At 42.7% G+C, this 27,838-nt stretch overlaps 1 protein-coding gene across 1 annotated transcript in view; it reads left to right on the top strand.

Annotated features, from left to right (window-relative positions):
- PIK3AP1 (phosphoinositide-3-kinase adaptor protein 1) overlaps positions 1–27,838 on the top strand; it is a 123,195-nt gene that overhangs the window by 70,299 nt on the left and 25,058 nt on the right. Inside the window, exons 8-11 of the mRNA XM_055560118.1 lie at positions 2,726–2,915; positions 17,141–17,236; positions 22,530–22,721; positions 25,777–25,842. Coding sequence (XP_055416093.1) covers positions 2,726–2,915; positions 17,141–17,236; positions 22,530–22,721; positions 25,777–25,842 — 544 coding nt within the window. The remainder of the gene's footprint in view (positions 1–2,725; positions 2,916–17,140; positions 17,237–22,529; positions 22,722–25,776; positions 25,843–27,838) is intronic.

Raw genomic sequence — 27,838 nt, 5'->3', positions numbered from 1 at the left:
TGGAGTCACATGTCGTGCATGCGTGCGTTCTAAGTCACTTCAGTTGTGTCCAACTTTTTGCGACCCATGGACTGTAGCCCACCAGGTGCCTCTGTTCATGGGATTCTCCAGGCAACACTGGAGTGGGTTGCCATGCCCTCCTCCAGGGGATCTTCCTCACCCAGGATTGAACGCAGGATCAAACCTGCAGCTCTTAACGTCTCCTGCATCGGCAGGCAGGTTCTTTACCACTAGTGTCCCCTGGGAAGCCTGGAGTCACATGGACCTGGGTCCAGTTTCCTTATCAATACTTGTTAGCCACATGACTTTGGGCAAATCATGGATCTATACTCTTTCCCTTTCTGTTTCCTAATATGCGGGAGAAAGATGATAATAGTTCTACTTTTAGGGTTGTTTTGAGGATAAAAAGAGATAATGTAGGTAAAGCACTAAAATCCACCCTTGAAAAACTTACAGAGTCATTTGTTGAGTGAATCTGCTGAGGGCAGATGCCAACTCTTCTTTCCAGCTGCCTCCCCACCCACCTCCAAGGCACTTGGCAGAATGTTCCCAGCTGCTTCACCCACCGTCAAGCCCAGGTTAACTGTTAAGCTTGGTTCCTTTCTTAGCACTGACCATAGTAAAACTCTGCATCTGAGGCTACAGGGAGGCCAGCCGTGAGGCCCCGCCTCCTGACAACCTCTCTCACTTTCTGAGCTTCTGCCTGTCTTTAGGTTTAACTGCTTCTCTAGTTTAGGATCCACAGATCCTTCTCGATCATTGACTTGGGGGTCCTTCTTTGAGTGTAATCTCACCCTGTATCTTGGCCTTGATACATGCCCCAAAATTCCTTCCATTGTTTTGGAGGCAGATGCCCTTTGTGACTCCACCCTTTTCTGGTTTTCTTCCGTTTTCACGATTCACAGCAGCAACGCGGAAATAGCTCAGCCTCTCATATGAGGCTATGACCTCAAAAGGAACAATGAACACAATCCAGTCTTGTTTTCTACCTCCAGACAGGAGTGAGCCTGACACCTCCCCAGAAACTTACCCCTCTGCTCTGGACTTGACAATCTATAAGGCAATGACTCACTGAGATTATATATAGAGAGGCCCCCAAAATTTGGGGAGTGATTAAATATATTGAATGAATAGAATAGCATGAGTGCTTATTTGGTGTATCATTGGCATAAATGAAGCTAAAAGGTACTTACAGTCTAGAAGCATTTACTTGGCTTCACTTTGGAGTCAAAAATGTATAAAAGGCAGTGTTAGGTTTCCCTGCCAATAGTTTTTGTTAAGAGCATACTGTGTTCAGATTAATGACCACTATTTATTGCATTTATTTGATTGGCAAATGCATTGTCTCCTTGAGTCCTCCCCACTATTCTTTGAAGTTGACAGTATTGTTATCTTTCTTCAGCAAAGGAGGAAAAGGGCCTCAAAAGACAGAGTAGTTGTGCCAAGGGCCCCACACTTGTCAGGGTGGAGATAGGATGTGAACCTAGTTGATGCTAAAGCTGGGGCCCATTATCCTACTTTATGTCACAGGGACGTGGAAAGATGCATGTCCAGTTTGCACTGAAGTTAATCTGGTTCACATGTGTCGTATCATCTTTGTTCTCAGACTATAATCCCTTCAACCAATGCATCTCCAGCTTTGCCCCGCAAAGGTCGTCCCTCCATGTTGTTCATGATTCCAGAGAACCATCCCATTTCCTCTTTCCATCATATCAAAACCAAAAGCCAGGCTCTGAGTCTCCAACACTCCACAGCTGTCACCTGGTTTGTTTCTTGGGGTTCATCAGGAAACCAACGCAGAGTGTCAAGAGCAGATTAGTGCTCTTGGGGTAGTGATGATGAAAATGAGGATTTTTGTGGGTTGATGCTGAAATAAGGATTGTGAAACACCAGAGTTTCTTACCAGGAGAAGTTGTGCAGGGGTTTCAGAGAAGTCACCTCTCTGGCTTCACCACCACTTGGAGGCAGAATGACAGAAGGGGACGGGTCTCTCTGACTTCAGTGCATTTCACCCAAGACCACCTCTCTTTCTGGACACAGGATTTAAAACTGAGGTGGGCACTTTGGAGAAGTGCGGTCAGGCACTTTGGAGCAGCCTAATATAAGGAACAAGGATAGGTAAACCAAGTTCCCAAGGGACTTCTGACTATGCAACTTAGCTGCAGCCCTATTTAGTCCATTTGACTTTCCATCTGGCTAATCTGCAAAGGTTCCACCTTTGTGGCCATTTGTTCCCATTTGAGGAACCACTAAGGTATGGTAGAAAAGTCAGAAGCCAGGATTGCGGATCATTGAGTAAGGCACTAGATTTTTCTGAGCTTTGGTTTTCTCGTCTGTGAACGAGAAGCAGCAGTGGAAAGGATGTCAGGATAGACTGCATAAGCACATCCCTAGCCTTCCCTGACACATCAAAGGCACTCATGAGAAGGTGGCAGATTTGTATCCTTCAGGCATTGGACATTTAACAGATGTCCCCTCTGAGTGCCTAATTGCTCCTTAGTGTTGGAGGAAGATACAAAGGTGAAAGCAAAGGACATACAACAAGGACTTGGAGCCTGGCTCCTCAAGGAGCTTTCAGTCTGGTGGGAAATAGACCTGCACACCCAGTTGCAACCCTGATTCTTGTGAGCCTTTACTCGACTGTCACGAGGCCACTCGCACACCCGACGCTGCCCAGAGAGCCCGGCTGTGTCAGCGTGCCTGTGGGGCCCTCCCTCTCTTTCAGGAAACTGTGGACATGCTGAAGAGTCACATAAAGGAGGAGCTGATGCAAGGGGAGGAGGCTGACTCTGTGTATGAGTCCATGGCCCACCTGTCCACGGACCTGCTCATGAAGTGCTCCCTCAACCCCGGCTGTGACGAGGAGCTGTACGAGTCCATGGCGGCCTTCGTCCCAGCTGCCACCGAGGACCTCTGTAAGTCGCCCGGCTCAGTTCTGCTTCTGTCTTTCTGCTGACAAAAGCGTTTCTTCCTTCTGCTGTGTGTGGGGGAAGTCCCTTACTTACCCTTACCCCAACTCCGGAGAGATGAAGATCCCATTTTACACAAAGTTAGACAGGTCATCATGTACTATGACAAGCAGAATTGTTCTCCAAACTTCCTGCTTTGTTACGGGAAAGTTTAAGCAGGGGCCTGGAAGGCAGAGTTGATGAAAAGTGTTGCCTTCAGATCCCAGAAGTGAAATCAGTGGCTTTTGACTCTTATCAGTCCCAACAGTCCCTTTTTTATAGCACACATTCGGTAATGCTCCCCCATCCACTACGCTGACATGAGATTTGTATAATATAACCTATGTATTAATACACATGAAATTTTTAGAAATCAAATATTGCCCTGATTGAAATATAGAAGAGAACTAGGAGAGGAATGCTCGGGGTACCTGCACCTGAGGACGTGGCGATTGGGCAGATGCGGGCACCTGCTCTCTGAATCACTGGCACTGTCACGGCTGCAAATGCTGGCTGATACGTTCATTGTTTTGGTGACTTGGCTACTACCAGCAGGGCTGGCATCAATGCCTGGATTTTCCTACATAGTGAGCGATTTCTCGCATTCTCCTCCCCATTTTTATAGTAATGGAATTCCTGGAAAGTTTAATATATATGAAAATGATGCAAAGGTACAAGTTGTATTTTATAAATGAAGTAGTTTAGCTTCTAGGCTCAGAAAATTATGAAAAGCTTTTTACTGGATTAATGTATAATAAACTTATTTCCAAAATATCATATCTCCAGGACATGATTTTTTTTGTAAATTGCTTAACAAATTTTGCCCTTTTTTTATCTTAATTGTTTTATTCAATAGCAAAAATAGCACATTCTTCCAAATATTGGAAACAAAAATGTAGAACCAAGTTACTAAAAGTCTATGACTCCACTCCACCAACACTATAGCACTTCAGTTTGGTAGATACATTTTGCCCATATTTTTCCTTATACCTGCTGATATTAATTTTAAAAATATATACACGTGTATATGTATAAACCGATCTGTACGAATACACACATATGTATAAATACATGTCATAAGCAGTTATTGTTTAAACTCATGTGTGGGTCTAGGGAAATATTTTAAAGTCATGAGGGACCCAAAATAGCGCTGTCCCCCCGCACTGAAGGTGTTGTAGCCTCTTTCTGCCTTCTGCTCAATGCTAGTCGTGTATCATAGTGACAACCCAAAATACCCTCACAGATCTCCCAAATACCCTGCAGAGGGCAGTGCCACTCGCCTGGAGAACCACTGGTCTAAATAACACTGGACTTCAATGCGCATATCAGCGCTGAAGCAGGAGGACCACACACCTGGCCCTCTAAGAGCCTTCTTATCATGTTACCATTATTCGCTCTGAGATGCTAAGAACTCTGAAACACTGCCTACATCTTCGCTGTCCTTCCCTCTGGTCTAATTAGTAGATTCAAGAAAGACAAGACAAATACTTATCAACACATCTATCAGCTCTTTTGATGGAGGACTTTCTAGAATGAGCTGGATTGAGTACTGCCAACTTTCAGCCTGAGAGGAAGACCATAGGGATCTGGCCCCATAGGGAGTGGAGCCTGATTTTCCCACCTATGAACAGAAAAGCAGACACAAAGAGGGTGTTTTGGAGCCGCAAATGTGGTCAGGTTGGGTGGCCAGAAGCGAACCCTGGTACTGCAGGGCCTTTGACGCTGCAACCCCAACACCTGGAAGGTGTGGTCCTGTGGTTGTTAGGTGCTTCCCCGTCAGACTGGCTGCTGCTCTGGGGGCGGGGAAGAAAGAGGGAAAGAGTGGTAGAAACTCTCTCCCAGCACCTGACTGGGAGGACCGAGGTGCTGATGGAAGCTCTTCCCAAATGAGCCGTGACCCAGCAGGGAGGTGAGGAGAGAAGGTGTCATCCCCACCGTCCACATCCTCTCCCTCCCTGAATCCTCTAAGCAGCCAGACAGGGGTAGTCTTAATTACCTGCACTTTACAAATGGGGAAACTGAGGCACAGAGAAGTTAAGCAGCTCTCCCAAGGTCTCACAGCTAATAAGTGATACAGCCCAGGTTTGAACCCGGGTCTCTCTGTCTCTAGGACTACATTCCTTACTCTGCACCAGAAATTTTCATCTAAAACCACAAATTTGTAGTCCTGGTTTCTGTTTAGAAAAACCATCCAGCAGCTCCAGCCAGGCTTCCTCTTTCTGTGGCCCAGATGTTGGCTCACGAAACAGCCTCTGGTGCCCTCTGGCCCTTGCACACCCATCCCTCTCTCCATGGACCCAGCAAGCAATTCTGGAGCATCGGCGTTTCGGCCACTTACCTCTCCCCGTTGTTGGTGAGAAAATGGGGTGCAGGGGAGATGCGGTCCTTTGCAGTCTGGAACACAGGCCCATTCACGAAAGAACATTTGGAGAACAAGAAGTACTCCTGTGGGAAGCCAGAGACCATGCATCAACATTTCTGCCCTGGGTCCCTATGGTGGAGCAGCTGGACAATGAGAGAAGCCCCCACTTTACTGGCAGTTGATTTAGTGTTGACAGAGAGCCTTAACCCCCGTTATGCCTCTGGATGTTCCAGCACACAAATCCTCCTACCACATCGGTGCAGAGCTGGCGGGAACACTAAGGGCAGCCATCCCACTCCTCCTGGTCTGCCAGGCCTCTCACAGTGGGAGCCCTGAGCCTCTCCAGCACTTTCCAAGGCAGCGGAGTGCTAGGGAGCTTGCCTGGTCTGCGGCCAGTTGGCAACTTGTAAAGTTACATGGGGCCAGGATAGGGTAGGGGGAGATTCTGGTTGCCTTGGAGCTAGCAGGAGGCCACAGACAGGCAGGCTATAAAATTCGGCTGTTTGGGGAATGGGCAAAGGAAACCCAGTGCATTTTTCACTTTCCAGATCATATAAACTCTGAATTTTCTGAATCTAGATATGATTTGTGTTTCTGTCTGTGGTTTAACCTTGAGAATGACTACTGGCCCAGAAGCAGAAGTCACTGGTACCTGGGGAGGAACCATTCATTTTACTACCAGTGGCCAGCAACTCTAGGAGAGAAGGCAGGTTAGGTCATAAACAAGCAGGGCAAACCGATCAGTCTAAGACGTATGTTTCTAACAGCACCCAGCACAGTTATCACTGGGAACATCTGCCTTTAGTGCACTGCTTTTATCTCTGTGATCTCATGTGATCATCCTGGGGCTTGGCGGATAATCATCTTCATTTTAAAGAGAAATGGCCACCAAGGTGCAAAAACTAAGTAACTTTCTTAAGTCCCGTCGAGAAAGAACTGGGTCAGGAAGCTGGGTCTGCAGATTCCCAGGGATCCAGGCTCTCAGCTGCCCACTGGGTTGGAGGACCCTCCTGGCCTGCCCTTCCTCTCAGGTCTACACTTGCCTGCCATGGGACAGATACAGGAGAGTTACTTCTAAACTGAATAGCAGAGGTTATCAGTGTCTCGCTCTGTTACAATTCAACCCTAGAAGCTGAAAATAAATGTATTAAGGAAACTAGGCTGTGTTTATTCACTAACTGACTCACTGACTCATTCACTCATCCGCTCACAGGACAACATAGTGGATGCAGCTAGGCCAGCTCATACCATTGCGCCAGAGTTCATCTAACTATATTGGGACAAATCTGCCCCTTTCTTTTTTTTTTTTTTAATTTTTATTTTTTAACACCAAAAACATTTTGTATTGGGGTATAGCCAATTAACAATGTTGTGATAATTTCAAGTGAACAGTGAAGGGACTCAGCCATACATGTATCTATTCTCCGCCAACCCCTTCTCCCATCTAGGGTGGCACATATCATTGAGCAGAGTTCCATGTGCCATACAATAGGTTTTTGTTGGTTCGGTTCAGCTCAGTTCAGTTGCTCAGTCATGTCCGACTCTTTGCGACCCCATGAATTGAAGCACTCCAGGCCTCCCTGTCCATCACCAACTCCCAGAGTTCACCCAAACTCATGTCCATCGAGTCGGTGATGCCATCCAGCCATCTCATCCTCTGTCGTCCCTTTCTCCTCCTGCCCCCAACCCCTCCCAGCATCAGAGTCTTTTCCAATGAGTCAACTCTTCGCATGAGGTAGCCAAAGTGTTGGAGTTTCAGCTTTAGCATCAGTCCTTCCAAAGAATACCCAGGACTGATCTCCTTTAGAATGGACTGGTTGGACCTCCTTGCAGTCCAAGGGACTCTCAAGAGTCTTCTCCAACACCACAGTTCAAAAGCATCAATTTTTCGGCCCTCAGCCTTCTTCACAGTCCAGCTCTCACATCCATACATGACCACTGGAAGGACCATAGCCTTGACTAGATGGACCTTTGTTGGCAAAGTAATGTCTCTGCTTTTGAATATGCTATCTAGGTTGGTCATAACTTTCCTTCCAAGGAGTAAGTGTCTTTTAATTTCATGGCTGCAATCACCATCTGCAGTGATTTTGGAGCCCAAAAAAATAAAGTCTGACACTGTTTCCCCTGTTTCCCCATCTATTTCCCATGAAGTGATGGGACCAGATGCCATGATCTTCGTTTTCTGAATGTTGAGCTTTAAGCCAGCTTTTTCACTCTCCACTTTCACTTTCATCAAGAGGCATTTTAGTTCCTCTTCACTTTCTGCCATAAGGATGGTGTCATCTGTATATCTGAGGTTATTGATATTTCTCCCAGCAATCTTGATTCCAGCTTGTGCTTATCTTCCATAAGATAAGCACAGTGTTTCTCATGACGTACTCTGCATATAAGTTAAATAAGCAGGGTGACAGTATACAGCCTTGACGTACTCCTTTTCCTATTTGGAACCAGTCTGTTGTTCCATGTCCAGTTCTAACTGTTGCTTCCTGACCTGCATACAGGTTTATCCATTTTAAATCTTCCTCTTTCTGACTTAAGTTTTGGAAAGGGGATAGTAATAAGGTCCCCAAAGGAAATCCAACCAACTACTAAGTAGGAGGGTTGTCAGAGAGGCTCCCAGTGTTGAATTAAAGGGGCTGGGGAGCAGTGTTGAGTTCTGATCCTGAGATTTTGGGGCCCTTCCCCTGAACTTGTGCATGTGCGTGCATGTACACACACACACACACACACACACACACACTCCTCACCATCGCTGTCTTTAGTTTAGATATGCTGCCACCAAGTGGTAGCTATGTGTATTTGTTATTATCAGACTTGCAACTTTGCTCCCAGTTCTCTTGACAAGTTTGTGTTTAAGAGCCCCACAGATTTAAACCATCATGTTCCACACCATACGATATAATAAATAAATGTTTTTAGGGTAAGCTTATGGAAACACTAAACGAAAACTATGGCACATCTCTCTCTGGGTGACTTCACTATCTGTTGATCTTTTTCTCATTTACTTCTTTTGCTTCTGTCTTTGCCTTCAGAGAATGGTACAGTGGTCCTGTCGGTCCTTTGACTTAGGTAATACATTTAGGTCACTTTGTTGAGGCTCTGGGTGCTAAGGCCTCAGGAGCCTCTCTGGGTCCAGCTGTTTCCCAGGTAATCCACTTGTGGAGTTAGCGCTGCTTGAATATCTCAGAGGATTGTCTTTCTCCGTCAGGAGAAAGGAAAAAAAGGAGAAACATGCGGTGTCTTGCTACTGGGAACTAAACTCACACGTGTCACTCTAATCCATCCCAGAGGGCTGCTGCGCTTCTGGGACTCCTGCTTTGAACCTTCCTCTTGTGCCCCTGCTCCCTCCACCTGGTTCTGTGGATCAAGTTTGCCTTCAGTGGAGAGAGCCAACTCAGCCCAAGCTAACGGCCCAAGCTAACTAACGTGATGACTTCTCTTAGCAACCTCCTTGGTAACTGGCGTCTTTGTAACAGATCATCTCCAGTAGTGTTTTCTTTACCTGAGCTCTCTGGTTACAGTCCCTCTCTGCCAGCTGGGTCCCCTCTGAGGTGGGGCATAGCTGGGCCCAGTGAAGGTCCTCACAGCCCTGATATGTAAGATCTGAGCCCCCCGAAGGACCATTTGTAAGCAGTCCATTAAGTTACTGAAACATGCCGCCTTCCCCATCTGCGCGCTTTTTTCTCTCAAGATCTTCTTACCCGCAGGGAACTCACTCTGAGGCAGGGCTGGCCCTTCTTGTCTTGTGTGGGGCTGAAACTGACCTAGTGAAGCCAAGGGAGCCTCAAGACACTTCTGACTTCTGCAGCTTTTCCCTCCTTTAGATGTACAAGAACTGTGTTGCAAATATAGGCATTTAGTGAAAGAGCACTGGATTGAATGTTTTCAAGTTAATTAAGTTAAACTCCTCACCACCAGCAGCGACCTTGCCCACCTCTGCAGCTGCACAGCTGTGGGCAGGCCTTCCTCAGGGCACTGCCCACAAGTCAGTTTGCAACTGGACATGTACCTGCTTCTCTGGTACCTGCTCCTACTAACGTTAGCAAATATCATCTACAGGCCCTACACCACAGACATTTGATTATTTCTTGACTTTGAGGGTTGCCAGAAAATAAGAAGTCATCCTAGATGTTGTGGTGTGAAATTATTTGTCGACATTACAACGCAAGGACTTCACTTCTCCAACAAGTGGTAGTAAGACATCTGTGAGATGCCCCCAAAGGTGGAACATCTGTGGCTGCTCCCGGCTGCCCATTTTTTTGGCTGTGTCTCCATCCATCCGCCCGTGCTGGTCATGCTGCCTGCATTGCCCTTCTCTTTTCTCAGCTTGGAAAATGCCCAGATCCCTTCCCAAAGCCCAAAGACCTCCATAGCCATGTATTCATTTGCTTCTTCCTCATTAGTCTGTTCACTTTCACATTCATTCAACAACATTTATCGGCCTACTCAAGTGTTTAAGTCACCGCACCAGGTGACAAGGAGTCAGCAAATAAGCCAGCATGGTCCCTGCCTTCTAGCACTTCCCTTCTAGTGGGAGAGCTGGATATTAAACAAAGAGACTGCCTGCTGCTGCCTCTGCTGCTGCTGCTAAGTCGCTTCAGTCATGTCCGACTCTGTGCGACCCCATAGACGGCAGCCTACCAGGCTTCCCCATCCCTGGGATTCTCCAGGCAAGAACACTGCCTAACTGAATATATATGTAACTACAAACCGTGACAGTGCCGCAGAGGAAAACGACATGATGCCCTCGAGAGGGTAGCTAGTAGAGAATGGATCTTAGCAAGTCCTAGTACCCACTGCACCCCACCAGGAAACTGACCTGTGAACTCCTTGCTGCAAGGCAGAGGGTATGTGTGCTCACCAGGAGCACCGCATTGAGGCCTTGCTTGTCTGCTAAGAAATTCACAGAACTTGACATGCTGCTTCGCCTAACCCTTTCATGTTAGCCTCTTTGTCATTGCAAATCACCTTTCAGTCTCTCTAATTTCAGACTACCGTTCTCCTCTCTCTGTCCGCGTGTCTTTGTCTCTCCCCTCCACAACTCCGTCTTCCTGTCTGTCTCACTGTCTCTCTCCTTCTCCTGCTCCCTTCCTCTGACTCCCACGTCTGCATGTGTGTGACTATCTCTTTCTCTCTGTCCCTGTTTCTGCCTCTCTGTCACTGTCTCTCACCTTCCCCTCACTTCTCCATGAGGGTATAGGAAGGTTGGACTTTCCTGTTGACATGGTCAATCATAGCCATCCTTCTACCTGTGAGCAAATAGAACCAATCAGGTTTCAAGTTTGTTTGTTTGTTTTCAACTGTTTCACCATGCAGCTCCTTGCTCTAAGCCTCTTTTCTATTCAAAATAGCACTTGCTGGGAAAAAAAAAAAAAAAAGCCTTTGGCCAGGTTGCAGGGTTTGAGAGCCTTTCCAGAAGAACAGTCACTCAGTATCTGATATTTTACTGGATTATATACTCAGATTAGGTTTTCTATTAAATTAGTAACACATAATCTGAATGGAGTTTCCACTGCAGCTAAGTGATCTAGATTTATGTCCCAGGAAGAGTATCACATGAGCGTCTTTGAAAATTCATTATTTCTCATGACTCGTTCCTTAATTAAGTGCCTTCCTGCCTTCACTCATCTGTTCCAGCTTCTTTCTGCCCAGGAATGGTTTCTCTGGGATCGACTCCTGTAAAAAAACTATAGTGTAACTCTGCAACTGGCTTTCCCAGAAGGAGACTGTGGCCCCAGAATCTCCTTGTTATTGTTTTGGGTTGTTTTTTTTTTTTTTCCCAATGAAATGAAAGAACTCTGCATTTTTTCCTTAGATCAGCAGGTTTCAGCACATTTCAGTTTATTTTTAACTGACCAGTGGTGAAGGTTAAATGCTTAGAATCTGAAGTACAAGCCCTGAGCATCCAGGGATGCAGGATCTGTTGCTGTGGCTGTCCTTTTCAAAATGTCCTTTGTCTGGAAACTGACTCCATTCCCCTCTAGAATTTCTATGTATTTCAGTTACTCATGTGTTACTGTATGCTTGGGTTGTATGCACACATGGGTTGTCCAATTTAGAGTCTGAGGGTTTGAACTGTCATTAACTTGAAACAACCAGGAGCTTTTTCTTTTCTTTGTTCTTATGAAGGTAGTATCTGCTACTGCGTGGACTTACTGCCTAATACAGCTATGGCAAATAGTGTTTTAAAAACAATTTCCACGTCAGTTAGCTGGTGTTGAGATCCTGGGAAGCTGTTTTGAGAAGGATCCTGAGGCCACAAAGAAGGTGGTGATTGAATAAAGATATTTACCTTGAATATGGAGTAGTGGTGTGGAGGCCAGTGTGTATCTGCTGTTCCTTGTCTAATTTAAAGATTGTTTTGTTGTTGTTTATTCGCTAAATCATGTCTGACTCTTTTGTGACCCCATGGACTATAGCTCACCAGGCTCTTCTGTCCATGGAATTTTCCAAGCAAGGGTACTGGAGTGGGTTGCCATTTCCTTCTCCAGGGGATCTTCCCGACCCAGGGATCAAACCCACATCTCCTGAATTGGCAGGAGGATTCTTTACCGTTGAGCCAGCAGAATAGCCAATTCAAAGATACTTATGCAGTCCAGCAGTTAACACTTCATGTTTTCACTGCAGGTGGCATGGGTTTAATCCCAGGTCAGGGAACTAGGATCCTGTGTGCCCCACCGTGTGGCAAAAACAAAAAAAAAAAACAAAAAAAAAAACAAAAAACCCTCATGACAAACGTATGTGATATGTACTATTATTGATGCAGAAAGCTTAGTTTCTCTTAGTTTTTCACATCAGTGCTAAATCAAATCTCAGAGACAGAGTTTTGGGTGAAGTAGAAAAAGACATCTTTATTGCTTTGCCAGGCAAAAGAGGACATAGTGGGTTGATGCCCTCAAAACCGAGTTTCCCAACTTGGGGAAGATAGAAGTTTTATAGTAAAAGTGGGAGCAATCAGCTTGTGAACATTCTTCTGATAGGTTGGTGATAAGCTAAGTAGAAGTCAGCCTTGTCAACCTTCAGGGTCAATTGGCCTGGGGTCTACATGCTTGTGGGCAGCACTTCTCCCATCTGGAAGGAGTTTCAGTATCTGCAGAATAGCTCAAAGATAATGTTGTGTGTATCCATTGATGGGGAAACAGGACCTTGTCCCAAGTGTTTCTCCCTGGTCTCACATCTCTGCCCTTCCCTGATTAGCAACTGCTTGAATCTGCCCTATGGAAGGTCATGGAGGCTGAATGAAGACTGTTTCCTATGATCAATGAAACTGGGACACAGAAAGGCTCTGTGGCCAGGACACAGGGCCCTGCAAGGTATCATTATTATCACCATTTTAGAGACAGGAAAACGAACCTGAGAGGATGTAAACAACTTGGCCCAAGATAATCGTGGGCAAAGAGTTAATGTAACAGCTCTCATTTCCCTTCTCCAGGAGAATTTGACCTTCATTGACTTCCGCTCTGTTACCCTGGTAACCTGATAAGAGCCATATGTCAATAATGTCTCTAGGCAACATTGCCTATGATAAAAATGACCCCTAATTGGTTGGCAAATTGCATCTGGAACTAGGAGGAGTTTTATGTAAACTATAAATACTTGAAAAGGACACCATACTTTGGGCTTCCCTGAAGGCAGTGTCTCTGGATGCCTCTTAAGGGGCCCTTGAAAGCTGTGCCTCATGAAGTGCTGATATAACTCAGGAGTTGCGAGATGCTGCTCCTCTGAGACACAGGACATCTCCTCCACCTGCCTGATATGGCTCTGGTCACCTTACATGAGAGTTGCGAGACTGGCCAGAGACTCTCTGAATGAGGAAGGCTACTTGGTACTGTCCTGCTGGTCTGTATCCTCCAACCTTCTGCGTAGGTTGGCGCCAGCATAGCCCATGGTCATCTTGTAAGTCCCAATGATCAGCTGGATCTAAAAGTTGGATCTAGAAGTGAATTGGCCCCGGGGTGTTGCAGTCCTACAGTCAGAAGTGGAACAATCAAAATTGGAACCTATGCATTCTGACTCAAATGCCCATATCTGTCACCATCCAGCTAGGGTGCCTCAAGGAGGAGAAATAATTCTACAAATGTCTCAGGACTGATGTTTATCTGATCCTAGTTTGTCTACTTCCAAAACTATGCTCTTAACCACCAGTGAAGGCATGGCTGTAGAATAAAAAGAAGTGTTTGTCACAGGTAGCCCTGCCTCGTTCATCGAACCCATGGATGCATGGCTCACGAGACTTCCTGGAAGGTGACTTAATAATGTAGGCAGACAAGAAGGGGTCAGTGTAGGTCATTCCCAGAGCTTATGCTTGCATTTCTTCCTCTCCTTTTCTCTTTTCTTTCCCTCCTCTCTGTTCTTCTCCGTTTAAAAAAACAAAACAAAAAACTTTTGAACTACTTTTAGATTTTGAGAAAAGTTCAAAAATGTTACCCTTCCTATATGCCTTTCATCCAGATTTCTCAGACAGTAACATCTTACATAACCATAGTTACTAAAGCTGTGCAATGAGCATAGGTGCAATACCAACTAAACTCTAGACCTTGTTCAAATTTCACCAGTGTTTCCCCAAGGCTCTTTTTCTGTTCGTCGGTGGGACTAGATGCTGATCCTAGAAAGGGAGCTGCAGCGTCTGCTGTTGTTCTCCTTAGTCTCCTCCAATGTATAACGACAGTTCCTCAGTCATTCCTCCTCTTGGATACTTTGGAAGAACACCAATCAGTTATTTTGTAGAATGCCCTTTAGTTGGGTTTGTCAGATGCTTTCTATGAGTGGACTGAGTGAGGTTATAAGTTTTGAGCAAGAATACCATAGCAATCCTCCTCCATGCATTGTATTAAGGGGTCATGATGTTGATATGTCTTATTCCTGGGGCTCATTCTTTTCTTCTCTCTTTCCTTTCTTAACTTCTTTCTTTAACCCACAAAAAACTCAGCACATTAAGATGGGGTCATAGTACCAGGACAGAAGCCCTCATCCTTATTATAGAAGTGTGAGAGATCCAGCCAGGGATGCTCTGGCTGCTTTCATTTTTCTTCTACATTTTGTTTTTCTAACTCTTTGTAGCTCCTTCAGTTTTTCAGCGATGTCTTGAATATGAAAATCAGTTCTGTCAAACTGAACTTTGTTAATGAAATAGCTAGGCCATGCATGACTCTTTTACTACTGTCAGTGGGGGTGACTGATTATACCTGTGAGGTTTGCACTCTGGTGTTGCCAGCCTGGGAGGTTTGATTATTGGTGATCGAAACTGTCCCGATGCTGCTCTGCCCTCAGCAAACTCTTAAAGATGCTGGAGCCTGAGTGGGCTGTGGTTCCTGGAGGATGCAGCACTGGGTGTAAGAGTCCAATGCCAAGCCCATCCTCATCTCTAGGAGTGTCTGATGCAAGCAAGTCTTTCCTACAGGGTCTTTTCCTCTGTGTTTTATTGCTTTGTGAGTTAGGAGTTTCAAAAGTTGTCTGGGTCAGGGTCAGGCAGCTGAGGGGTGAAGAGGTGTAGGAATAGGAGTGGGGAGGGTAGAGGAGGGCCCTGTGACCAGCAGGGCACATCTGTATGATGTGTCTTTCTAACTTCAGGGGGAAAGTGTTCCATAAAACCGCAGTTAAGCAATTTAAATAGAAATCTCAAATAAGCGGAATTTCTCTCGTCTTCAGTTTTTAAGAAATGGATTGTGAGTTCTTACCTGAAATTTATTTTTAAAATACTTCTAGGTATGTTTCAGGATCAGTACAGTTACCCTAATCTCTACAGTTTACTTTATAGAATGCGGTGTTGACCAGAGATGTTCACTGAGTTAACAGTTTGCATATTTTGAATCACAGGGCTTTGGACTAGAGGGTATCAAGGTAGATTATATTCAATGTAATGTCTTTACTACATTTATTTCAAGAAATATTAAACTGACAAAGTAGAAAAAAGGAAAGGAATTGGAAAAAAGATTCATCAAGAGTATATATTTCTTTTTCTTTTTGTCTCAGATCTTTTTTTTTTTTTAACTACATATTATATCCCCCTATGAGCCCCTTCTGGAACCTAATTGTCCTCCCTCCCAGAGGTAACCACTACCATGAATTCAGCATTTATCCTTTCCAGCATGTCAGCAAGTTTTCATATGTTTATTAGATATTTATGAATTCATAAACCACATGTAGTATCATTTTACAGGTCTTAAAATGCATATAAACTACTATATATACTGCAAAGTGCTTTACATAAAATACTTTATATACTACAAACACCAGTCTGCAACTTTTTCACTCAATATTGTGTCTTGTTTTATGGTCACAAAGTTTATATTTTGATAATCAAAAGATTGTCAAAGTTTGAAATAAGGTCGAGCAAAAGCTATGCTATGTAATAATGCCATATCTGCTCACTGGAAAGTTTAAAAATCAGCATTTTTATAATTAAATCAATAACCTGGTAATTGACAGGTGAGCCATAATTTTTTTTTAATAACCTAAAATTATTTTTGCTTTGGGAATCTAATTGTACAGACTTGATCATAATTACCTAGACCTTAAAGTGTTAATAGGGTTTTTCTTGTATATGAATGCAACACAAGCCACTGTGGATAATCTGGAAGACAAAGAAAAGCGTAAAATAGAAAATAAAATGTTCACAATCTGAATTGTCCATGATCTACATATACTAATTCAGAAATAGTCACTATACGCATTTTGATGTATTTTTTTTCCAGGCTTTCTTCTATGTACATACAAATATTTTGTTTCAAAACTAGAATTATGTCATGTGAAGTTCATTATCCTTAACATGATTTTATGAACATGACCTCTTTTCAGTGAACATTCTTGGGAAATGTGATATAAATTTTTCATACAGATTCACCAGATTGTATTTAACTGGTCCCCAAAGATTAAAGTAGTAGGAAACGGTATATCTATGTATAGTGATTAAATTCAAATGATTTTTTTCTCAAAGCATAGTATTCAAATTATATATTTTGCCTAAGAAAACAAATCCCCAGTAATTGTATGATATGACTTACTGAATGCAAACTCTTGATAATATCAAAGCTCTACTTTTAAACGCAAGGCTGTAATTTTGCTCCCAAAATGCATACTTCAGAGTCATAAAGTAACAGCTACAGCTGCTTAGTCAGGTTTAAGTAGAATCTGCTACAGTAATTGAATAGTTTTCACATAGTTTTGGTCTCCATGGGTTTATGCTTAATAGTGAAAAATCAAAGGTCTGTGAACGTCCTCCTTATAAATGACCAATTACATGGATGACCTAAAAAGAGTTCTGGTTGTTCTGTTTATGAGATGGTACTAGCGTAGGTCCAATACATGCTTTTAACTGTAACAAAATGGTTCGTAGTTTGAATAAATTATAATTTATCTATTCTTTGTTGTTTTTGCTTCTAATTTTTTTTCTGTCATGCAAAAGACTACAATTATATATTTAAAAATTAAGCCTATTCTTTCCAATGCAAATGAGCATATCTATACCTTTTGAGTCCTGTGGTCCAGCAAAAGTCCTGAGGATTGTAAATATTGTTTTCGTTTTTACCCAATACTTACTAGGTAGCCTTGCTGAGTAGATAAATTGAATGGATGCATGCATGCATGGATCCATGGATGCACGGATGATTAGATGGATGGATGGATAGATGGATGGTTTAATCAATTCTTGAATCTCTTAATTTGTCAAAACTTGTATTGGGTTGGCCAAAAAGTTTGTTCAAGTTTTCCATAAGATGTTACACAAAAAACTCAAACAAACTTTTTTGGCCAAACAATGTATCCATTTATAAAATGTCTTTGCATGTGTGGAAGAACAACATATAAATTCTTAGTCTCCTTTTCCTTCTAGATGTTGAGATGCTTCAAGCCAGTACATCTAATCCAATCCCCAGGGATGGTTTCTCTCGGACTACGAAGGACTCTATGATTCGCAAGTTTTTAGAAGGTACGTTGCATCAGTGAGCAGGAAAGCAAAAAGAAGGAAAGGGAAACAAATGTAGACATTGCCTGGCCACCTATGAGGGTTGCTGCACTCAACAAATGCACATGGCCTGTGGTGTGATAGCAGACCCATGAGCTCCCCCATCAGCCTGTTACAAGTAGCCGGGAGTTCCCGCCAGTGGAGCCTTTAGCAAGGCCTCTTTTGAAATACACAGGTTCATTTTTATTTGACCAAAATTTCATGAGTACCTACTATAAGCAAAGAACTATTTTAGATACTGGGCTAGGGTCACAAAGGAAAATAAGATATGATCAATACCCTCAAGAGACTTTACTTTCTGGTGAAGGAGGAGAGCATGGGGGACATACATAGGTTAAAGGTTGCATTAAATCAAGGCTGTATTGTATAGTGATTTTATATATATATATAGCTCAGTTTTCCCACTATTTATGAAGAGCTTGTCTTTGCCTCCCTTTGTATTCTTGGCTCCTTTGTCATAAATAACTGATCATACAAGCATGAGTTTATTTTTGACTTTTGATTCTTTTCCATTGGTCTACAGTGGTCTGTTTTTACGCCAGTACTATACTGTTTTGATTACTGTAGCTTTGTAGTATAGTTTGAGATCAGGGAGTATGATACTTTCAGCTTTCTTCTTCTTTTTCAAGATTACTTTGGTTATTTGGGGTCTTCTATGTTTCTGTACACATTTTAGAATTATTTGTCCTAATTCTGTGAAAAATGCCATTGGTATTTTGATAGAGATTGCATTGAGTCTATAGATTGCCTTGGGGAATATGGTCATTTTAGCAATATTAATTCTTCTAATCCATGAATGTGGTTTATCTTTCCATTTGTTTGTGTGGTCTTCAATTAGTTTCATAAACGTCATAATGTTCAGAGTACAGATCTTTTACCTCCTTGGTTAGATTTATTCCTAGGTATTTTATTCCTTTTGATGCAGCTGTTAATGGGATTGTTTTAATTTCCCTTTCTCACAGTTCATTATTAGTGAATGCAACAGATTTCTGTATATTAATTTTGAATTCTGCAACCTTCCTGAATTCATTGGCTAGTTCTAATAGCTTTTTTATGGCATCTTTAGGATTTCCTATATATAGTCTCATGTTATCTGCAATCAGTGACAGTTTTTCTTTTTCTTTTCTGATTTGGATTCCTTTTATTTCTTTTTCTAATGTGATTACTATGACTGGGACTTCCAATACTATGTTGTATGAAATTGTCTTGTTCCTGATCTTAGCAGAAATGCTTTCAGCTTTTAACCATGTATGTTAGCCATATGATATGGCCTTTATTATGCTGAATTATGTTTCTTCCATACTCATTCTGTTGAGAGTTTTTTTAAATTATAAATGGATGTCGGATTTTGTCAAAAGCTTTCTATGCATCCGTTGAAATGATTACACAGTTTTATTCTTTAATTTGTTAATATGACATATCACATTCACTGATTTGCAGATACTGAATCATTTTGCATCCCTTGGATTAAATCCCACTTCATCATGATGCGTGATCCTTTTAGTGCATTGTTGAATTCCATGTGCTAATATTTTGTTGAGGACAATTTTGCATCTATGTTCATCAAGGATATTGACCATAATTTTCTTTTTCGTGGTGTCTTTGTCTGCTTTAGGTGTCAGTGTGATGCTGGCCTCATAGATGAATTCAGAAGCATTCCTTCCTCTGCAAATTTTTCATGTGAACTCTTCTTTAAATGTTTTCTAGAATTTACTTATAATCTGTCTGGTCCTGAACTTTTGTTTGTTGCAAATTTGTGAAGTTACTGCTTCAGTTTCATTCTTGATAATTGGTCTGTTCATATTTTCAATTTCTTCCTGATTAAGTCTGGGAAGATTGTATGTTTCTAGGAATTTATCCATTTCTTCTAGGTTGTCCATTTTATTGGTGTATAATTGTTTGTAGTAATCTCTTGTGATCCTTTGTATTTCTGTGATATCAGTTGTAACTTCTCTGGTTTCATTTCTGATGTTATTTATTTGGGACTTCTTTCTTTGTTTCTTGATGAGTCTGGCTAAATACTTATCAGTCTCTATTTTATTTATTTTTGCTCTTATCTTTATTGTTTCCTTCCCTGTACTAACTTTAGGTTTTGTTGTTCTTTTTCTAATTCCTTTAGGTATAAGGTTAAGTTGTTTATTTGAGACTTTTCTTGCTTCCTGAGGTAGGCCTGAAGCTCCCTCTTAGAACTGCTTTTGATATGTCACCTAGACTTTGGATTATTGTGTTTCCATTTTCATTTGTCTCCAGGTGTTTTTTATTTTCTCTTTGATTTCTTCAGTGACCCATTGGTTGTTTAGTAGAATATTGTTTAGCCTCCATGTTTTGTTTTGTTTTTTTGCAGTTTTTTTTTGTAGTTGATTTATGGTTCCATCCTGTTGTAGTTTGGAAGATACTTGATACAATTTAAATCTTTATAAATTTATTGAGGCTAGTTTTGTGGCCTATCATGTGATCTACCCTGGGGAATAGTCCATGTGTACTTCAAAAAAGTGTGTATTCTGCTCCTTTTGGATTCACTGTTCTATCAGTCAGTCAGTCAGTTCAGTCACTCAGTCATGTCCGACTCTTTGTGACCCCATGGACTGCAGCACGCTAGGCTTCCCTGTCCATCACCAACTTCCAGAGCTTGCTCAAACTCATGTCCATTGAGTCAGTGATGCCATCTAACCATCTCATTCTCTGCCGTCCCTTTCTCCTGCTTTCGATCTTTTCCAGCATCAAGTTCTTTTCTAATAAGTCAGTTCTTTGCATCAGGTGGCCCAAGTATTGGAGCTTCAGCTTCAGCATCAGTCCTTCCAATGAATATTCAGGACTGATTTTCTTTAGGATTGACTGGTTTAATTTGTAGTCCAAGGGACTCTCAAGAGTCTTCTCCAACACCATAGTTCAAAAGCATCATTTCTTTGGCATTCAGCTTTATTTTTTTGTTTTAATTTATTTATTGTAGTTGGAGGCTAATTACTTTGCAGTATTGTAGTGGTTTTTGCCATACATTGATATGAATCAGCCATGGGTTTACATGTGTTCCCCATCCTGAACCCCCCTCCCACCTCCCTCCCCACCCCATCCCTCTGGATCATCCCAGTGCACCAGCCCTAAGCACTCTGTCTCATGCATTGAACCTGGACTGGCAATCTGTTTCATATATGATAATATACATGTTTCAGTGCTATTCTCTTAGATCTTCCCACCCTCACCTTCTCCCACAGAGTCCAGAAGACTGTTCTATACATCTGTGTCTCTTCTGCTGTCTCGCATATAGGGTTATCGTTACCATCTTTCTAAATTTCATATATATGTGTAAGTATATTGTATTGGTGTTTTGCTTTCTGACTTACTCCACTCTGTATAATAGGCTCCAGTTTCATCCACCTCATTAGAACTGATTCAAATGTACTCTTTTTAATGGTTGAGTAACATTCCATTGTGTATATGTACCACAGCTTTCTTATCCATTTGTCTGCCGATGGACATCTAGGTTGCTTCCATGTCCTGGCTATTATAAACAGTGCTGCGATGAACATTGGGGTACACGTGTCTCTTTCCCTTCTGGTTTCCTCAGTGTGTATGCCCAGCAGTGGGATTGCTGGGTCATATGGCAGTTCTCTTTCCAGTTTTTTAAGGAATCTCCACACTGTTCTCCATAGTGGCTGTACTAGTTTGCATTCCCACCAACAGTGTAAGAGGGTTCCCTTTTCTCCACACCCTCTCCAGCATTTATTACTTGTAGACTTTTGGATCGCAGCCATTCTGACTGGCGTGAAATGGTACCTCATTGTGGTTTTGATTTGCATTTTTCTGATAATGAGTGATGTTGAGTATCTTTTCATGTGTTTGTTAGCCATCTGTATGTCTTCTTTGGAGAACTTTTGTTTAGTTCTTTGGCCCATTTTCTGATTGGGTCATTTGTTTTTCTGGAATTGAGCTGCAGGAGCTGCTTGTATATTTTTGAGATTAATTCTTTGTCAGTTGTTTCATTTGCTATTATTTTCTCCCATTCTGAAGGCTGTCTTTTCACCTTGCTTATAGTTTCCTTTGTGGTTCAAAAGCTTTTAAGTTTAATTAGGTCCCATTTGTTTATTTTTGCTTTTATTTCCAATACACTGAGAGGTGGCTCAAAGAGGATCCTGCTTTGATTTATGTTGGAGAGTGTTTTGCCTATGTTTTCCACTAGGAGTTTTATAGTTTCTGGTCTTACATTTAGATCTTTAATCCATTTTGAGTTTATTTTTGTGCATGGTTTTAGAAAGTGCTCTAGTTTCATTCTTTTACAAGTGATTGACCAGTTTTCCCAGCACCACTTATTAAAGAGATTGTCTTTTCTCCATTGTATATTCTTGCCTCCTTTGTCAAAGATAAGGTGTCCATAGGTGCATGGATTTATGTCTGGGCTTTCTATTTTGTTCCATTGATCTATATTTCTGTTTTTGGCACTCAGCTTTCTTTATAGTCCAACTCTCACATCAATACATGACTACTGGAAAAACCATAGATTTAACTGTATGGACCTTTATATATCTATTAAGTCTATCTGGTCTAATATGTCATTTACAGCCAGTGTTTCCTTACTGAATTTTTGGCTAGATGATGTATCTGTTGATGTAAGTGATATGTTAAAGCCTCCTATTATTGTATTATATTATTGTATTACTGTCAATTTTTCCATTTATGCTGGTAATATTTTCTGTATGTATTTAGTGCTCCTATGTTAGATGCATCTATACCTTTAATTGTTATATCTTCTTATTGGATTGTTCTCTTTATCATTAGATGCTGTCTGCATTTGTCTATTGTTACAGTCTTTGTTTTAAAATCTACTTTGTCTAGTCTTCTTCTGGGCATTTTCTTGTTCCTTTGTTTGGCATGTATTTCTCTGCCCCTCATTTTGAATAATTGTCTCTTTTAATTTTTGTGCATTTGGTAGCTTGGAAATGTTTCCCAACCTCAGAGAAGTGGCCTTATATAGCAGATATTTATGGGGCCCAGTAGATAGCCCTTTTGGTCACCGGAGCTATATACTGTAGTTGTGCCTTCTGCTTGGGCTCTATGGGCCTTTCTGTTGTGGCAGGGCCAACTGCTGTGGAGGTGCTGGTAGGTGGGGCTGGTCCCTGGCCTGGTTGGTTGCCAGGCCGTGCCTAATGCGGAGGCTGTCAGCTTACTGATGGGCAGGGCTGGGATCCAGGGCAGCTGGTTGCAGGAGTTGGGGATCCCAGGGTTTGACAATTGTTTTAGTCACCTTTCTCTCTGCTTCTAGGCAACAGCATGGGGATGTCCAGTTTGGAGAGAGACCATCTTAATCAGGAAGAAGATGTATATCACACAGTGGATGATGATGAGGCCTTGTCAGTGGACTTGACCAACAGGCCCCCTGTCCCAGTGCCCAGACCAGAGGCCAGCGCATCTGCCACTCACCAGCTATCTGACAATGAATCATACATTTCTAAAGGCAAGTGTGGCAGGGGATGATGCCCAGTGGGGTCTTCAGGGCCTCTCAGCAGGAATTCCCTGGATCCTCTACCTCCTGAATTATTGCTTAGAGAGTATTCCCTCCTGAATGGTCTCCAACCAGTACCCGGAAACAGGGGCAGTGTTTGGGGCAGATTCTGGAACTAGACTAGGGGGAGTGGTCAGATTCAGTTCTGGCCTTCCTGCAGGAATTGGTGCATAATGGGAAGATAAAGATAAATAAGATGTCTCTCTACTCCAAATAGCAAGATCCCTGGTAATTGTTATCTCCTTAAACTATTACTATTATTATTAATTTTAAATATTTAACATTTATTGAAATCTACTGAGTGCTTTATTTGGAATATGTCATAATAATCTATTAGGTGCAGGCCGTTATCATTTCCATTTTACAGATGAGAAAAATGGAGGCTCACAGAGGTTGCTTGATAACCATGTAGCAGAGCTAGGATTTGAATTCAGGGAGTCTCTCTCTACAACCTTCGTTTTCAACCGCAATGCTAGGCTATCTACCTACCTACCTACATTGATAAAAGTTGATGATAACTGAGTTTTGAGTTCTTCACAATGACCCCTGGGACATTAGATGCTCATAGCATTGTAAGTTTCACTATCTTTCAGGACTTGACTTTATTAATATGATTACAAGTACTATATGAGTGTAAGAATTGCCAGATCTGTGCACTTGACCTCCATTTCATGTTCAATAGTATAACAGGTTATGGAAGGTATGGCAAAAGATTATAAACTGGGAAGATAGCCCTCAACCAGAGCCCCAGGTAACTGGGCTGCGGTTGTCAAATAAAAATACCATATCTCATTAAGTATGAATTCCAGAAAAATAACAAATAATTCCTTAGTGTAAGTGTGTCCCAAATATGGCACTCTTTTTTTTCAGGTTTTATTTTGGTTTGTTAAATCTAGCAATCCTAAGTTGGGTAGAAATGCAGTGGAAGGATATTTACATACTGTCTAATGCCCTCAGTCCTCAAGGTTTGCCATGATGGTCTGGCTCATTATGGGGAGTTCAGTTAGAAGGGGCACGGGCAACTCCTAAAGAGCCCTGAAGGACTTGCTAGGAAATTGTGGAGAAGAAGAGAGGCAGGAGATGACAAAAGGGCAATGGTTAGGAGGTCAGAACATCTGGGTTCATGTCTCAGCTCTTGCATTTTCAACTCTACAAAATGAGACATTGGGTAAGTCATTTCACCCTCTTTAGTTTTAGTTTCCTCACCTATGAAATACATATCATAATAATATATGTATAAATTGATGCCTAGTAATACTCTGTCAGAACCTTATTATGAAGGTCAGATGAGATAATACATGGGAATTCAGTTCAGTCACTCAGTCGTGTCCAACTCTTTGCGACTCCGTGAACTGCAGCCCACCAGGCCTCCCTGTCCATCACCTACTGCTGGAGTCCACCCAAACCCATGTGCATTGAGTCGATGATGCCATCCAACCATCTGATCCTCTGTCGTCCCCTTCTCCTCCTGCCCTCAGTCTTTCCCGGCATTAGGATCTTTTCAAATAAAGCACTATATAGACGTCCTTTCTATTGGGATTTCTGTCCTATTGGCATCAATCTCAAGGTTTAGCAATGAATAATGATAATAAAGGGCTTCCCAGGTAGCTCAGAGGGTAAAGAATCTGCCTGCAATGCAGGAGACACAGGAGATGCAGGCTTGATCCCTGGGTTGGAAAGATTTCCTGGAGAAGGAAATGCCAGCCCACTCCAGTATTCTTGCCTAGAGAATTCCATGGACAGAGGAGCCTGGTGGGCTACAGTCCATGGGACTGCAAAGAGTCAGACACAACTGATGGGACTGAGCACGCACTAAATGATAATAAAAGCTAACATGAAGTGCTTGCACATGCCAGGCACTTTTCTAAGCACTTTCCATATATTAACTCATATAATCCCCACAACAACCCATAGCCAAGGGTACAATATCATCTTCATTCTAGAGATCAGAAAACTGAAGCAAGAGTTCAAGCCTCTTGTCTTAGATCATGTGGCTCATAAAAGGTAGAGACAGGGTTTAAATGCAGGGAATCATGTGCAGAGCCCAAGGAGCCTTAATCACTTGTTAGTCCTACCACTGAGTGAACGTTTGTCACTTCTCAGTGTTCCCTCCGCGCCTTTATGGATTCCTTGTGCATGAGTGACATCATCGAAGTCACTTTGGAGCCTTGCACACATTTTACATGTCCCACTGCTCTGAGTTCTGTCTTACGGCACTTGTTGACATGTTAAGTGGCTGCTGCTGCTGCTGCTAAGTCGCTTCAGTCGTGTCTGACTCTGTGCGACCCCAGAGACAGCAGCCCACGAGGCTCCCCCGTCCCTGGGATTCTCCAGGCAAGAACCCTGGAGTGGGTTGCCATTTCCTTCTCCAATGCATGAAAGTGAAAAGTGAAAGTGAAGTCGCTCAGTTGTGTCCAACTCCTAGCGCACTTCCTTTTATTCTCACACTTCGGGGTGTTCCATGGCTCGATTCAGACATTCAAGGACCCAGCACACGTCCTTGTTCACATTACCCTTTTCCTTAATGGTCTCATAAATGCCGATTATGTCCTCTGCCTGGCCTTGTCTTTCTGGTTTGAGACCTTGTCTGTTTGATCTGTCTTGATGTTGTAATCTCTAGAGCTTCCATTCATTGGTTGCCTCCGTTAAAGGGGCTTGTCTGGTGGCTCAGTGGTAAAGAATCTGCCTGCAATGCAGGAGACCCAGGTTCAATCCCTGGGTCAGGAAGATCTCCTGGAGAAGGGAATGGCAACTCATTCCAGTATTTGAGGAGCCTGGCGGGCTACAGTCCATGGGGTTGCAAAGAGTCAGACCCAACTGAGCAACTAACACTTCATTTTCTAGAATTTTGGTTTATAGAACTGCATGCAGTGGTCCAAGTTGTGATCCATTATTATTTATTTCGGATAAGATTTTGGTAATTTTTCTGCTAAATGTATAAAATATTATAAAGCTTCTTAGAAAGAGGTACTATTTGGCTTTACTTAGAATGCTCTTTATCTCACAGTTTTTGCAGAAAAAAGTCAAGAGAGGCCTGGGAATTTCTATGTTACCTCAGAGAGCATCAGGAAAGGTAAGCAGATGTCCTCAGCTTTCTTTTGCAGGACCTGGACTTCTTGGTGGTGGCAGTGATCATATTTCAGAGATTTCCAGGTGTAATCACTCCTTAGCCTTGAAAAACAGAGGTTCAAGAAATATCTGAAGTGGAACCATACCAAAGGTGAAAGGAGAGAAGAGATTGAGGTGCCTTAGAACATTGTACAGATTGATCATACCAATGACTTTAATACCTGAGAGAGTGTCTGTAACAGCACACTAAAATACTATTTAGACATTGAAACTGATACCAACGGGATGAAAGTGGGCAGCCCAGCAGCCAGTCTTTACCTAGTGATCCAGCCCTACCGTGCTATTTACCTAGGCTAGCTGTATTAGCTAAAGTATACTTTAATTCAACTTTTACTTGAGACATTTTGTTTGTCACTGGTTGACATTTTTTTTGAAAGCTTTTTAAAGGAAGTTTGAAGAGATAAGTGCTCTTTTGTTCTTGATACATTTCCTTGTGCTAAACAGAGGCATTCAGTAGTATCCCAGTGACGATTCTTTTGAAAAGGAGCCATGACACCATCTAAACATTGGAAAGCATCCCTAAAGACTTGGGTAGTAGGAGACTGGAACCGACTGACTTGTGCATTTTTATTTTGCCCCCACACTCCATCTCCCAATATAATTAAAGATTATAGGGCAAACCTGGGAGAAAGGCATGTGAGTGCATGTGGATGGAGAGAATGGTGGTAAGAATGATGGATAAGTTTCTCTGAAGCTTTTTCAGTACCCACTGGGTGAAGTCGTCTCTCTTTTTCCTTTATGTAACCTCCTTGAATCGCAATGTCCAAATGGGGTCCTCCTGGAGAAATTTAGAATCAAAGATAGCCCTATAGGGATGAGCAGTGGAATGTTACGCTGTTTCCATGTGCTTCAGTGGCTCCATCACTTCTGCAAGTCCAGCTTGCTCCCCACCGAACTTAGAGGAGCCACGTGGCCTGGAGAGAGAGGAGCTGGCATCATACTTCCCTAGAACATTTAAAGCATGAACAACCCAAGGAGAGTCACTTGGGACCCAGCACCTAATTTTTACCTGGTGACTTTGGACCTGGGTCATGATTCCATTAGCCTTCCAGTCTCTTCAGGCCTTTCGTGCCTGTGGGTTCACATCATGTGCCCTATGCTGCTTGGAGAAAGGCAGGATGGGGAGGGCTAGAAGTGCTGGAAGAAGCATCCTGGTTAGCCTTTCCTGTATATTCTCTTCTGGGAGTGGATTTTAGTCTAAATCAATGGTTCTTAACTGGGGGTGATTTCTCCTCCACTTGCCAGCACCGCCCCACCCTGCCATTTGGCAACATCTGGGACTTTTTTTTTAAAAGATTATTTATTTATTTATTTTGGCTTCACTGGGTCTTCTTGCTGCACCCAGGCTTTCTCCAGTTGTGGTGAGCAGGAGCTACTCTCTACTTGTGTGTGGGTTTCTTGTGGTGGTGGTTCCTCTTGTTGCAAATCATGGGCTCTCGGGCATGTGATCTCAGTAGCTGTGTCTCTTGGCCTCTAGAGCACAGGCTCAGTAGTTGTGATGCATAGACTTAGTTGTCCCATGGCATGTGGAATCTTCCCAGAGCAGGGATAGAACCTATGTCCCCTGCATTGGCAGGAAGATTCTTTTTTTTTTTGGCAGGAAGATTCTTAATCACTGGACCACCAAGGAAGCCCTGGGACATTTTTTTTTGTTGTGGCAACTGAGGAAGGAGATGCTATTATCATCAAGTGGGTAGAGGCCAGGGATAAGGTTAAACATCCTACAGTGTACAAGACAGCCAGCCAACCCCAACCAAGAATTACCTCGTCCAAAATGTCAGTAGTGCCAAGGTTGAGAAACGCTGGTCTAAAGACTTCTCAGTAATTCATGTTGACTGATCTACTGGATGCTGTGTGGATGCATGTGTGCTAAGTCATTCAACTGTGTCCAACTTTTTACGACCCCATGGACTGTAGCCCACCAGGCTCCTCTGTCCATG

This window comes from Bubalus kerabau, chromosome 22 (genome assembly GCF_029407905.1).
Source record: "Bubalus kerabau isolate K-KA32 ecotype Philippines breed swamp buffalo chromosome 22, PCC_UOA_SB_1v2, whole genome shotgun sequence".
NCBI classification, from domain to species: Eukaryota; Metazoa; Chordata; class Mammalia; order Artiodactyla; family Bovidae; genus Bubalus; species Bubalus kerabau.
The sequence above is the reverse complement of the archived record's forward strand: the minus strand, read 5'-3'. Positions and strand labels throughout refer to the sequence as shown.